This window comes from Dromaius novaehollandiae, chromosome 2 (assembly GCF_036370855.1).
Source record: "Dromaius novaehollandiae isolate bDroNov1 chromosome 2, bDroNov1.hap1, whole genome shotgun sequence".
NCBI lineage: Eukaryota > Metazoa > Chordata > Aves > Casuariiformes > Dromaiidae > Dromaius > Dromaius novaehollandiae.
The window spans coordinates 39,643,587-39,658,954 of record NC_088099.1 but is presented as its reverse complement, the minus strand read 5'-3'; the positions used below and the strand labels follow the sequence as shown (position 1 = coordinate 39,658,954).

The window sequence follows — 15,368 nt, the reverse complement described above, 5'->3', positions numbered from 1 at the left end:
GCATTTCTCAAAAAGGTAATAAAAGCCAGTGCAGGCTGGAGCTGAAGGGAGCCCCAAGGATAATCCCTCCTCCACAAGACCGGCACTCTCAGGAGCATCGGTTGTGCTAATATGTTGATCCCACTTTGCAAATACAAGCCAAAAAGCGCACGGAAGTGACTGACTGATGTGATTTTAGCCAAAGCAGGGGCTGGAAAACAGAGAGACTTTCTTCCTTGCATGATCCAGGTTTGGGAGAAGTGGCTGGCAGAGGACTGGCCTGTGGGAGTCCAGAGCTACCTTAGATAGGAAGCTTGAGAATGACTATGCCTACATGAAAATCAGCATAAGGGGTGACCAAATCCTGCTACTGCTTGAGGATAAATTCGCTGATATCTGGTGGAAAAGGTAGCCAGAATCTGCCTGTGTGCTACTCCCAGAGCACATGAGTGCCCCATACATGGGCCATGCATGGTCAAGCCCACAAGGCCACAGAAAACCTCAAGCAAGCAGAGCTTCTAAACTACATTTTGCACTCAATAGCTTTTCAAACTGATATGGTAAGACTTCAAAATGAGCAATAATCCCAAATTCATCTAGATCGCTATTACCACTGCAGAATACCTGCCCTGATACTTCTCCAAAACTCCTAAAGGCATTCGTGAAACTGATTCTAGATATGCCTGAAGTTTCTACACCTGCTTCTTGCAAGATGCCCTGAAGCAAAAAATACAAAACTACAAAAATGAGAATAGGCAAGAAAGCTATGCCAGGATGTGAACTCTCAAGTGACTTCCTACCTGCTCTGGGCCTCATCTATGACGAAACTATGCTGCTGCACAGAACCATCTGCATTACTCCTAACACGACCAACTTCTTTTGGGGTAACTACATTTATCCCTTAGTATTTAAGGCAGAAGGCCACTCCACAACTTGATTTGAACAAAAAATAGGATAATCAGGTTGGAGTATATCCATGTAGTTGGAGTGTAAATACAATTAGAAACCTTGCACTTATCTGTAGAGCTACCCAAAAAGCATTTTCCATCTGGCACACAACAGTAACCTGGAGAGATTCAGTCTCATCTTGTCAGCTTTGTTATTTCAATTAAACGGACTCAATTTTTGCATATGTTAAGATAGGCTAGAAAGACTGAACTATTGCACTCATAGACTACAGGGAAAATTAGGAATGCAATATGGTTATATTTTCATGCTAGACTTGATTCTACCTTATGTAAAACTCCCACCAACTTTAAGGCAACCAGAACATGGCCTCTGATGATACTGTATTACTCATATATTCATGAGATTCCTTTTGGCAGAAGGAAAGCAAAAATCAAGTATTTACTAAACTTCTGAATAAAATAGTACTTAGAAACAAGTATTTCATTTTCACTACAGCCCCTTACAGCCCAAAGGCCACTACAGATTGACAAGCTTTTATACATTGTACCTTGAACTGAGCTTCTGGAGGTCCAGTGATGATAACCATTCTCAGCTTGGCATCTGGTCCTTCAGCAGGGGCAATCTGGAACAGATAAACATAGCTTTTGGTAGCTTTTTTTGGAGGAATAGTTTAAAGCCACCTCCTCCCCATTTCAGTCTCACATTCTGTTCAAGAGTGAAAAATTATTCGCTACAGCAGTAGCATTACACTTAAGTCATGATGAGTTTGTTCTCTTTAAAGTGCATTAATTAGCTATAATGAAACACGTAGAAATGGCCTAAACCATAAGCAAGTTTACTTCTGAAAATTAAAGGTATAGCTACTCATCTGCCAATGGCAAAATCCCACAGCAATTTTCATGTGGATATGAATGATGCAAGTCATGTAGCTTCCAAAAAACAAGTCTGGTTAATAGAGATTTTTATCCTTACCTGCTAACCTAGTCTTTCTAACAAGCTGTGCCCATTAGCCAAAGTTTACAACTGTCTCCATGAAAGCAGAAGGTCACTTTATTGTTGTAACTAATCATATCCGAAACATTCATCCATACTGGATGACAAATTTACAGTTTCCAGCAGTTTTGTATCTACAGACATTTGTGTGTCCCAGATAAAAATTAAGCCCCACCGCAGCTGAGACAGAGACGCCTGTAGGGTCTCTAGCAGTTCATGTCACCATAAAAGTAAGATTTCTGTGGGTGTTGTTCTCAAACTCCAATGGCATTAAATAATTCAAACTAGCCTCTGACATTCTGTATGAATCTTTTGTTTATCACAACTGACATTTCCATTGTTGCGTCTAGTATTACATAGCCACTGTTGAATGGGCAATATATTAAACACTACAGGATTTCATCTTAGCTGTTGGCACAGGGATGTTTTTCATATTTAACAGCTGTAGTTTATTTCAGACAAATTACCAGTCACCATGTATCATTGTCACTAAAGAATTTTGCTAACCAAAGTTCATATAATTATCCATATAATTATCCATATTGTATCCTAAGATGGAGAACACACTATATACTAGTTATTTGGTTTGCATATTTATTTTTCATATGACTTCTGCTTTCTAATTGGCTTTATATAAGGAGACATTCATTTTACAGCTACATTTACTAAAATAATCAAATACGATGCTGTGGTAAGAGCGAGAAAAGACTAAATCCATTCATTATTTGGAACATACAAGTATTTTAGAGGTGCAAAATTTCGAGGACTACTTGCAGTCAGCTGACTGAACAGAGCTCAGCCTGATAATTTCCATTCAAGTACAATGAACATTGTGGTTTGTCTCTCAATCACCTCACGTTTTCTTAGTGAACACCTGCTCCTTTATTGAAATTTTAGGAAAAAAATTTTCCATCAAGTCTTCATTGCTTTTTTGTTTCTTACACAAATATAAATGTTCTGGGCCATTTCTTGCTTTGCTTTTATCTTAGCACGTCCTGTTCTCTTCTCAACAGCTGGAGTAAAACATAGCTGAGGGCTATGAAAGAAACATGTACTACCGACAGTAACCTTTCAATGTCTGAAGGGGCAATTTAAGAAACTTCAGTGCTAATTTGGTCTGTCTGCTCTTGGAAGGAGAGGTTATACACACAAAAATGTTATCTAAGTGATGAATTTTTAACTTATGAGAGAAATAGATTTACATTCCTAACTGCAAAATAACCAGTCTTCCATATCCTGAGTCACAATCCAACTATTTAATATGCCCAAAACTTGTAGCACTCATACCAACTCCTTTAGAGACAGGAAGAGGTGCTCCAAACACCATTTACCAGCAGGAAAAGCCAATGGTTTCCAGCAGGTCCCAGCACCCCAGTGTGCTAGGTGGGCACACAGTCCACAAACCTCTGCCTCAGAGCTCCTTCGCTTCCTCTGGGCTCCTTCGCCAAATCATTTCATCTACTTGAAATCCCTGCCAAACCTGCGCTGCCAAGCAACAAACCCAGCACAAGAACACATCTCAGCTCATCAACAGCCACATGCAGCTCTGAAGCCATGAGCTGGACACCACAGCCTTATGCAGAACCTCTACCCAGCTGCAATTTATTTAGTCTTATGACTAACCTAGTTTCATCAGATCTACAAAGCTCAGCACAAGCACGAAGAAAAATGCATATAGATGTAAAATGTTTTCATATGCAACCATCTTGTACACAGCTCAAAACGAGCTCGAAAAGCCACGCACAGAGACTTGCTTCTTTCACTACAGGGAGGAAAGTATGATTACTAGTTTGGCAAATTGAAAGTTATTCAAGCAGCACTCTTAGCTAAAAACACTGATTTCTTAATGATTCATAATTTATTATTTTGCTCAAAAGTTACAGTAAAGATTGCTTGAAGGACAGGTGGTCAACATGAAGGACATTTAGAAGTTTTAAGTAAGTTTGAACCAACTGTCCTATGAAACACTTATTCTCACACGAAAGCAAGAGTGCTGCTCCATGTTGTTGGGTCAGATTACAGCTGAAATTACATTTTTATTCTAACTGATATCTGACATGAAATCTGCAATTTCACTATTTAGCCAGTATGCCCTATATCTGTATAGTTCTATTAAGATTTAACTCTACTTCCACAAAAGTCTCTATTACTTTATTCCTAATGAAGGAGCAGAAGAGCAGAGCTTTAACAAACTTATCTGAATTTCAATTATTACAGATATGTTAAACATATTGGGTAGAGGGGTGCCAGCCAGTAGAGGAAGCCTGGCACCACTGTTAGGCAGATGCATGAGAAACCTGGGCAACTCCCTTTCCACTAAACTGTCTTCCAACGACCAACTAAAGAACTAGTTTGTACTGGTTCTCAGAGGTCCAGGTTACTTCACATTTCTCTCTCAACCTAGCAGTACCCTTCATATGCTACTTAATCTATAGATATAACCTATGGAATGCACACCCCAGTACAAGGAAGACTTGATAAAAAACAAAACAACCTCCCTCACCACCACAAATACACGCACCCCCACACCAACACCTAGCACTTCCTTCCATTCCTTCCACTAAAAATCTCATCCTAGTGTTCTACTAATGTAAACCATCCGTGTTGTGTAACTCAATTATTTAATGTATTGCTTAATAAAGGACGGAACTGGGCAGTATGCCAATTGGTTAACTGGCCAGTAAATTGATCGGCATTAAGCAAAGCACACACAAGATTTATTCATTGGGGTTCCCCACTTATTTTGCAGTGCACTATTAGATGAACACCTTCCAGGACAAGCCAGGCCTTGCTGGCTTCAGCGTACTCTGCTCCGGCCTCTCTGTCCCTGAACTCCCCTGGACTTTGGCAGGTATCTGCTGCACTGCACTCACTAAGGAGGCTCCAAGTACTGACCACCACCTCTCCAGGTACTGGAAAGCTGATGATAAGGAAAAAGAGAACTGAAAAGAAAAAGTTTGCATCACTTGGGCAGGATGATGTCCGTCTAACAGCATATAACAAAACTACAAACTGCACTTCAGAACACTACTAATAATTTAAGCCAAAACAGTATCTTTACAGCACAGGATAGCAGAATTGGCTATTCACAGGAAAAAAGCCCAAGGATCTGGAAGAGCAAGCACTCCTTCCTTGCACTTACCATGGTGCTACCAGCAGGAATCCAAGGCCTTCCTACAGCCAAGGAGACAACCACACTTGTTGACCCCCACGCACAGTCAAGGAACAAATTCACCAAGGAGCAATTTCACCAAAAAAGATTGAATTTAAACTTATCCTTCTGTTAGTTCAACTGCTGCAAACCATCTTATTCTCATCTACATTGAGGTAGATGGTCAACACACAAACAGCTAAACAAGCTGTTAGCTGTTAAACCATGGTGCCGAGGTAAGTGTGATGTTAGAGAATAGACACTCAGGAACTGAGAATATCTGAGTGATTTTAAAGCAGAAAGTACCTCAGAGTGAAGTCAGAGCTTAATATCCCAAACTCACCCATTTGAAACAGAGCAAGACAGATCCCAGTAGCAAAAGACTTTGCCTGGCATTTGTTTTTAGAAAGAGAATTTACTTAGCCAATTTTCACTTTATCGAATGCAAGAAGAAAGCCTTTAAACACTGCATCATTAAGACTTAAGTCTGTTTCTAAGAAATTGGGACCACCAAAGTAGTTTTCTTTGCAGCTTATATTTCACACCTCAGGAGACGTTTGAAAACATGCTTCCAATCTTCCTTGAGACAAGATAATTATAAAAGATGATTTATAAACAAATGTACCATCTATCACATCACATTCTAAGTGGAGAGTGGGGGAGGATGTTCATGAAAATCCTGCTTGTGCAAACTTGCTAAAAGTGTCATATAAAATAGACAGAAAGTTAGTCAGTGTAATAATACCTTAATAGATGCGCCTGCAAAACGAGAAAGTTGTTTGATGTGCTGTCCCTGCTTGCCAATAATAGCTCCAACTGCCAAGGCTGGGATGAACAGATGAACAGTCTCAGACTCGGGCTGTTGCTGTGGGGAAGAAGGAAATATGCAGTGAATGTTTTTGAACATTATGAATCAGACTGACAGGAAAACTGGTATGGAACAAGCATGCATGGAAATGAGGGGGAAATCTTAGGATGCCCTGTGAAGTCCAAATATTAAAAGTCTGGCTTTTTCTGAAAATCATGAAGTTCACAGAACATGAAAGGACAATTTGAGCCAAAAGAGGATTCTTTTCTCTTTTATAAAATAGTTGCAATTTTAATGCTGAGAGTTTAAAAACAATTGAGCTGTTGCTCCTTCAAGAGGAATTCATTCTTACCTGTCACTACCTTGATGCTTTTCCACATGCAAGACTCAGCAGATGAGACCGCTATAAGTTAAGGGGCTATAGCTTAAGTAGGCAAACTATCTCCAGCTTTCCTAGTTACTTTTTAAGAGTATATTGTGCTGAGAGCTTCACAGAAAGCCTGAGAATTAAATAGATGTTACAATTTCCTTTGTGTGGGAGTGATCTGGAATGATAGCCAGCTTGAAAATTGCCAATGATTCCTCTTGTGTAATATTATGTAACAGCTGGATTCTTGGCAGCAGGCCTAAAACAGGCTGGTAAATTAAATGCAGGATTAAGAGTTTTTAAAAGTAAGAGGACCCTGATATTGAGCCCAGTGGATATCAGGCATTACTGCAGCTTTCTATTACTTTCAATCAGATACCCCAGCTGGAGAATGCAGAGCACTTAAGATCCTCTTGATGTGCTCCGTAGCAATGATCAAAGCACAGGGTTACTTACACCAAGATAAACCATAACCATTTTGCCAGCCTCAGAAGCAGCTTCTGAAGAGCTTGTCTTGGACTAAGAGCACCCACTGCACCAAGGTACCATTAATCCATTCACATCAAGATCACCTCTCAAATACATTTCACACAAGCCCTTCTTGGAACTAGGAGACATTTAAGACCCCCTTTAAACCTTTTTCCTCTATATAGTTATGCTTATGTATTTTCAAAATTTATTTCATCCATCCTCAGCTATACAAGGCCAACAACCCCTCTTCCTACAAAGGCATCTCAAAAAGCACGCAACTATAGCCACTATATCTGTCAGCTGAGGAAAGCATACCAGGGAGTACCACTGAACAGAGCACATGGAAATCACTATACTCATTTAGCTTTGTTTCCTGGCGTATTTTGGTAGGGATACAGGCCCACATACACTCGCTGAAGCAGCTTTTTGTGGGATATTTTAAAAAAGATGTGCTATATGCAACACACAGCAAAAAGCAGCTGCAAACCTAAAAAAAGCCATTTCAACTTATTTTTACTTTTAAATTTCAGCAACTTCTACTAAGGGGAAGCAAAGTCCTGAGGCATTAACCATAAACAAATCAGAACAAAATGTTTGTTTCCATGTTTTACCACTTTATTTTTGGTAAACGTAAGACAACTGTAACCTCAGGGGAAAAAAAATCCAGGCATGGATCTGTGGACCAGGTGAGGAAATCCCCAAATAGGATATTTAGAACAGAAACCCATTCTGCCATTTGCTGTAGGTGATCACAACAGTTACACAATTCACCCTGCATACAAGGCAACGGGATGCTTGGTGAGTTTTTGCTGGTTTAAGTCCACATTTTCCCTGGATACAGGTCCCAGTCCCCCAACATCCAGCCTCCCCACTCCTTTTGCATGCTTTGCAGCCAGCAGGATTGCAGCTCCGGCTGATTTTCCATGCACAAAGTGCCTGACCTGACTTATCACAGAGCCACGCAAATGGCAACCCTGCAAGAAGACAGAAAGCAAGAGCAATTATATCAGGGTACGGGAAAAGGTGGGAACACCCTGTTTAATCTGCCTACAGATCAGTTTAAAATGATCTCAAAACTATGCCCTGAAACTGCATATTTGTAATGAAAGATACTAGGCACTACATGTGTTCAACGGCTTTCCAGAAGATTAGTCATTTTCTTCTCTCCTTGTTACAAACACCCTGTGAGTGTACTTATTTTACACTTTCATCATTAATCCAGCAATATTTCCAGTTATTTGGAAACATTACTGAAGATGCTTAGTGATCTTATCACTTGTGGAAAACTGCTTCTGAATGGATACAAATTCTTGAGATGTTTGCTCATTCCAGTTTTGCTCCAAGGACCGTGCTAATGGCGCCCAGTGAAGAGGCGACCCAGCTTTCCAACCCGACGCAACAGGCTGAGCCGCCCCCGCTCACTCACCTCTGTGACCGCTACCTTCAGTCACCCGTACGCGCTCTGGCTCGTGCAAAACTCCGCTGCTGTTGTTTTCTCTCCCATATGCAACCTCAACCACTCTCCTCCAGCTAAACTTTGAGGTAATTCATACAACGTTGCTATAAATCAACCACGTAACTTGACTTGGTTTTCAAGAATTTACACAGCTTCTACCTAAAACCACCTCCAGACACATTTCTCTACCATACAAATGAATCAAACTTCATTACTTTTGTCTGCAGATATTTCCTGCCTTCCCTCTGTTGCCCATCTGCCTGCAGCAGTTTTTTCTTCTCCTTCCCAAAGCTCGATTTCAAGCTGCTTTCTTGGCTAGATTCAGTTCACCACTGAAATTCCTTTCTACTGCTTCACCTGTTACACATGAAACATAGGCAAAGGCAGTGAAAGGCAGAGGACATACATGTGTCTTTCCAAGCATACAGTCAGTTCACTGCCATCTCTTTCTCTCCTTTCCCTCCTCAGGATTTTCACTTGTTGATACATTAAGACGACTTCTTTTAAAAAAAGAACCGACATCTTTTTTGGAATGAGGCGCCTGAACATTTAAGTTCCATGTTGATGTAATAGTGATATATGTTATCGTTAGGGAACAGAGGAAAATCTGTCAATACTGAACTGAACATCTATTGTCATTTTTCAGATTCTTGCCTGCAGCAGTATATTGGCACATAGGTACAATCAAATCCATCTCCAGTAAAATGTAACAAAGGATTTAGAAGTAGTACATCCGTTTCCTTACCCACGCTGATTTTTACCACCCAAAATAGTATTGCTTGATTTGTTTTTCAGAGCATAAACATCAAGATGACCGGTCTTTCTGTTTTTCTTTTCCTGGCAGAAATCAAGTATAGCAAAGACTTTCAAGAGAATATCATAGCACCAGTTCAGTTTATTATCTGTCTATCTCCTTACCCATAACAACTTTAAAAAAACCAAAAAAACTTTTGTATTTACTGGAAGACTATCCTCCAAAACAAACACATCAAAATGTAATGCAACGATTACACCACCCATCAATCTTACAGAAGCTTCTGGAGTTCTTAGGAAGGAAGAAAATCAACTCTAATTTAATCTTCTCTGTGCCATGCCCCATAAGTCATACAGCTTTCCAGAAACTTTTAGGATGAGTTATATCAGAAATAGATTCCTAGATCTTAAATATGTGTTAGAAGCACCAAATTTAGGGAACTTTCTCCAAATGTGCAGAATCTAAGACTAATAAGGCCAAATGAAGCTTGCTTAAACATATACTTCAATGTAAAAACTAAAAAAATCTTGGTGAAAGTATCTGTCCATGTGGACTCTACAGAGCATCCTGCAGTTCAACTTTTTGCTTCATAGCCCCCTTTTCAAAATAGGAATGATATTAAAGGAATTATTTCAAGGCTGCATGAGAAGGGAAAAAGATACGTAATTAGGTAGAGTTTACAGAGCTTTAAGAGCAGATGTAGCAGTATCTGATAGACTCCCTAATATTTATGGTAAAGTTATCATTTCTCCAGGTTCATAGTCTCCTTAGAGAAGGATGAATCAGTTTTAATTTTAAAATTTATTTTTGTCTTAAAGATAGTTAACTTAATATAGATTTTTATCTTTAGATTTAATTTTAAGGGCCTTAACAATAGCCATAAGTTTAAATATTTCTCCGTTTAAATGTTTAAGTAGCATACAATTTTTACTCAAGTTGTAAAGTTCATTAAGTCATGGAATTGGAAGTGGTAGCTGGTCAACTAATTTTTGACAATGGTAAAGTCTCCTGCCCACGGAGAATTCCCTGCACTCTTCTCCTCTTTCCCATCCAGTTGATTTGTCCTCTCCTCCCAGTCCTGGGAGCTGAAAGAACAGGAGGAAAAAGCCTTTTAAATTGAGAGAAATGGAGAAACCAATTTCTCCAAGATGTATGGTCCGTATGTCCATCCTAACTTAGAGTAATTGTGCAATCACAGACACGTGAGACAGAAGACCTCTTTTGCAATGTTTGTCCAACGGGTTCAGGACTAACTACGAAGTCAAAGTCTGAGGTCTTGCTGCAAATTCTGAAGGTCCTGTTTCAAAACTGTCTTGATCAAATAGGTTTGGGCAGGATGATCAGAAGATATCTCCAGCTGTAGAATTAAACAGAACAGATACAGAGCTCTTCCATCCCATGCAGGAGCCAGAGAGCAAACCTCAACTCAAGCTGGGTCTGGAGCACAGCTCTAGTTTTCTTCTTCCCCACTGCACTTGACCAAAAATTGGTCTGAGGTATCATCAGTTCTTACCAACTTTACTGAGGACTTCCCACTGGATTGCTAAGGCCAAAGCACATGACCTCATCTGCTGCCAGATAAGCGATTCTTGCTTGTTAATATCAAATAACATAGTGGGAGGTTGATCATCACCTAGCTTTAAACGTAAAGGCGTCCTCTGAGATGCTGAATGGCCCAGTATATCTCATGAGCCCTACAAAGGTTCACTGAAGCCTTAAGATTCAGGGCCACCGCAAAGGCTTAAAACGTAGGGCCACTAAAAACAACCAGACAAAAAAAAAGAAAAGGAAAGAAAAAAAAAAAAAAAAAAGACCGCACACCGCCAAAAACCATCCTCCAGGGAGGAGACCGCAAAGCCCGATGCACCAGTCCCCAGACACAACAGTCTGAGGCTGGAGAAGACAGCTCAGTCACAAGGGTAGAGGAAGGTGTCTAAAACCCCACACTGGAAACCAGGGAGGTGCGTGAAAGAAAATTTGTTGTTTTCTCTCTAGCCTTAAAGTCCAAATAAGATAAAGCAAGCTGAGAAAAGGGAAGAAAAGGGAATGATTAGTTATGCTCTTTCAGGCTACCTGATCAAAGCCCAGCAGTGGATCAAACAGCTTATGGAGTTTGGTTTGACCTACATATTTTTGGTGGTGGGGCAGAAGGCCTGCACATGCCTGAGGAATAAGGATTTGGGGAAAAGAGGTTTTGGTCTCAAATTGCTGGGGCACACAGTTTGCTAAAGTTAAACAGCACCAGGATGTTCACTCAGATGGAGAACTTTTTTCCTTAGAATAAAAATAAACAAGCAAAAAAAGAACAGCTCCAGAAACTGAGCTTACTTAGTTCTGAGAAACTGAGACTCTTGAAGAGCATGGTGACCAGAAACAATTACTTCAGTTCATGAACATCTGATAATTTTTTTTAAAAAAAACAAAAATCAGTATGCTTTAAATACAAAGCAGGCTTGATAAGCTTTTTTCGTCTATATTCAGCACATTTAACTAATAAAAACAATTTTAAATGCTGTTTTTGTTCATTAATTGGATTCCAATTTCCATCCAAATCTAGTCTGATGAAAATCAGAAGTGAAAAATTAATCAAGCAAATAAGAAAAGCATCATTCATATTTTAAACAGAAAATGGAAAAAATACATTAACCAAAGCAAATGGTAAACCGCACATTTGTTTAAATAGAAAGATATACTCACTGTGTTAGCAAAGAACAGGGTAGCTGTGGTGGTACCAGCTACACTAAGGCTTTCAGAAAGGTAACTAAAGTACAGATGCAAAACAAGATAAGTCAACTCAAATCAGATTTCCTGCCTGCTAATATAAATCATGATTGAAAACAGTGATCTAAAACACAGATGTAAATTAATCTAACCCATCGGAGGAAGCTAAGCAACTGCTTCTCCACACCAGCAGCTCTCAAACATTTCAGATTGGTCCAACTCTTTCCTACAGCAGCTTGGATTCATCTCCTTGCACGCCTCTTTCAAGTCCTTGAACACCAGCCTCATAGTCCCCTTTCATCTGTCCTTAGTGCAACAGTCCATACCCGCTATTTCTTAAATAAAGTAAAATAAAAATTAATTCTCACCTCCAAAGGTCTAGTCTATCCTGTTTCTACCTCCTGTAACCCCTGCTGCTTCCCCTTACACAGGGCTCGCCTGGGCATATCATTAGGAGGTTCCCCTTCTCTCCAGCTCATCCTTACAGCCCAACAGGTTTCCCCAGGAGAAACGCTTCTGTGCTTCCAGCCCTACCACATTGTACTTGACCCGCAGCAAACTTGCTCAGCACAAAATTGTAATTTCTTAGTTGTCAGACTGCAGAGACAGCTGGGCTGAAGCTCTTCCCCCTCCTCAGGATATGCTCTGTGCCCCCAGTCTGAGGGCTGTTGCTCCACACCAGAACCAGAAGTGGAGGACTCCTAACCAAGCGAATTTGCAGATTCACTCTTCTTTCTGCACCTCTCCCTGAAGGGTTTGCAGAATTAGAAAGAGCTCTATGGCCCAAGAGGCTGCCTTTGGGATAAGCTTACTGTGATGCTTCCTTCTGCCAAGGTCTGGTGCATATCAGTCCCGCAAATACCCCAGAATTATTGACGAGAAGAGCTTTTCCCTTACCTGATGCATTGTCTGAAGAAAAGCACTCCTCATCTTCTCAGGCCTGCATAACAGCCAAAGCATGGCCAAGTAAGGATGAAAACTCAGAAGAACAACAGATATGATTCTCCAGACAGGTGGGGGGAGGAAAAAAAAAGTCCCAAAGCACAAGAGCAGCTGGCGGGAGTGGATCAAATTTTGGGAATGGTTTTATTTTAAAAAACAAATGGAGTTTTGCCTTCTCTGATCTTCCCCCAGAGGAACCTCTCTACATTCAGCTGAAGCTGCTGCTGCTAGGTCGGTCACACAATTCCCTCGGTCAGAGCGAGCCTGTGTTCCCACCCATCGCAGGGCTGGGAAGGGAAAATGTTTGTTATTTATGTTCCTCATGTTAACTTAAGCATTAATCTCAGTCTTTCTGCAAGCCTGCCAACAGCATAATTTTTTTTCCAGTTGTGTTTTTAAGTGTCTCCATAGATCCCTTGCTCCATCAAATACATGTGATTGGTAAATCCATTGCAACATTTGGGATAAGGCTGTAAATTTTTAAAATCCTTGTACTCACTGAAGTAAATAGGCTTTTGTGCCAGACTTCAGTGGGAGCAGAATCAGATCTTCCCTGTTTTCCAAGCCTGTTTTGCATCTCCAGTATGTGTTTTCATTTACTCTAAATGCGCTGCAACTGAATTACCTTACGATGAGGCATTTATTTTAAGTTACAAAGTCATGTTATCCATTTCTAGCCAGCATCCATTTTTAGCAGTGAGGGAAATAATTCAAAACTATTTTAAGACTGCATGAAACCGTTTCAGCCAATGCTTGGCCACAATCTAGCTTTTTTTATATTTTTTTTTTAATAGTAAGCAAATCCACTTTGTAAAGTGAAAAAAATAAGTCCAGTAAATGACTGCATTAAAGAGTTTTTTTGCCATTCTCCGCCTTCCCAACAGCCATAACCACCATCACCAAGGCAAGGCAGATTCACACATAACTCGCTTGGTTTTCAGAACACCCCAGACTTTGTCAGGGAGTGATGTACTGTTTTATCCAAAGCCTCTACCAGACCCAAAGCCAAAATTTAAACCATGTTTTTGCTATGCACTATGAGGAATTATACTGGCCTACAGCTACACTAAATGCTCTTATTTATTTAGTAATAAAAGTTTGCAGCAAGGGGAAACCGACATTAAGCCAAGTATCCTTGAAGACATTCCAGTAAGAGTCAATGCATTAATACAAAATAAGCTTTTGACATTGGTGAAAGAAATTCTAGTGTATTCATTTTCCAATACCAACACTAAAAGTTTAAGCCCTCATTGGAAACAAGAGGCTCATTAAGAAAAGCTTATTTAAAGTCTTGGTACACAGGTCTAACATGATCCACAGAGTTTTACAACATCCTTACAAATACCTCTTGTGCCACCATTTTGTACATCAGATAAAGTGGTGCTGCCAATGCAGGTTAACAAACAGGAACCCAAGCTCCCCCCACCCTCCAAGCCTTTCTGGTTTATTTAGGACAGACTTAAGCTCAGGCTGTGATCCTAAAACCTTCTGCTGCATTCGCTACCTGTAGAGCCAGGACTACACACAAAAGATAATGGAGACTTCTCACTATTTAGTAAATTCATTCAGTCAGCAGCTAACCAAACATACGTATATACAAAAAGGCAGGAGCGGTGGGAAAAAGGGAAGGGTTTCAGAGTGTCACGAGAAACGCCGCCCCCCCCCCCCCCGCAGTTTCCACACTTTCTCCTCGCACGGGTGGCCAGGAGCTCCTGACACCACCTGCCTCTATTGCCCAGCTCTCCCGGGCAGCAGCCAGCTGGGGTCAGAGGACAGCCAGCTCCCCCTTGCCCTGCAAGTGTTACTTCTGTATAATGGAAAAAACACTGGCATCCCCAGGAGAATCAGGAATATCGCCCTGCCAGAGGCGATCGGCCCGCAGCAGGCAGGGCGGCTCCAGCCCCAGCTGTTGGTCCTGGACACACAAAAAACGTGCCATGCAGGAGTGCCCTGTCCAGTCAGCCACACTGGTCTTCTCCTCTTGGGTGAAGACCTAGGCCCATTTCCAGTTTTGGGACTACTGCAATTCAACAGTGGAAACTGAAACAAACCTAGTTACTACACAGTGGCCAGAAACTACTAAAAATCATCTCACTTACCACCAGTCACTTCAGCTCCTGACCCTGAACTTTAATGCTTTTCATCACCATCATCAACTACCTGGCAGGCCAAGGGAATCTCCTCATATTACTAGAAGTCACTAACCCAGCTGCACCTATCAGAAGCATTTCCAGCATGAAAATCTAGCCAGGATTTTGGGGGGGGGGAGGCGGGCAAATCACAGAAGCAGAGAAGGAACATTTTCTCGCAGGCTGCTTATAAGGCATTTCACAAGCACAGACAGGTTTGACATATTTCTGAACATGGCATGAACTCTTTGTTTTTGCAAAATCTAATGGGCCACAAAGCCAAAAAAGCAATCTGCCACCTTTTATTCTGAATAGATAGCCAAGAAGCAGAAATGAACACAAGCAACAGACTGTGAAACTATGTAAGTGGGAATTTTGCTGGTCAGTCACAAGCAGTAAGCGTAGGTATTTGGTTCTGCAACCACAAAAACAGAAATGTTTAAAAGCACTTCTGCTTAAGTTGTGGCATTTACACACCAGCCACATGGGTACCCCAGACTCCTGGCAACTTGCCCATGAAATCTGTGGTTGTGAAAAAGATACAGGTACCCCATTAATCTGGTTTATAAAGACTCTGCTCTCTGATTCCTTAGAGGCTATAGGAAAAAAACAGGTTTTGAAAACACAGAAAGGCCACTTGTTTTTCACCATGCATAACGAACACACACACACATGAGATGGAGCCAGC

The 15,368-nt window shown here is 40.8% G+C and overlaps 1 protein-coding gene across 2 annotated transcripts in view; it reads right to left on the bottom strand.

Moving 5' to 3' along the window:
- The window catches only part of IGF2BP3 (insulin like growth factor 2 mRNA binding protein 3), a 120,495-nt gene that overhangs the window by 7,245 nt on the left and 97,882 nt on the right, over positions 1-15,368 (bottom strand). For both annotated transcript variants that reach the window (XM_064506314.1, XM_064506315.1), the window contains 2 exons: positions 5,778-5,897; positions 1,436-1,510 (listed from right to left, as the gene is read on the bottom strand). In XM_064506314.1, the coding sequence (XP_064362384.1) occupies positions 1,436-1,510; positions 5,778-5,897 (195 nt within the window). The remainder of the gene's footprint in view (positions 1-1,435; positions 1,511-5,777; positions 5,898-15,368) is intronic.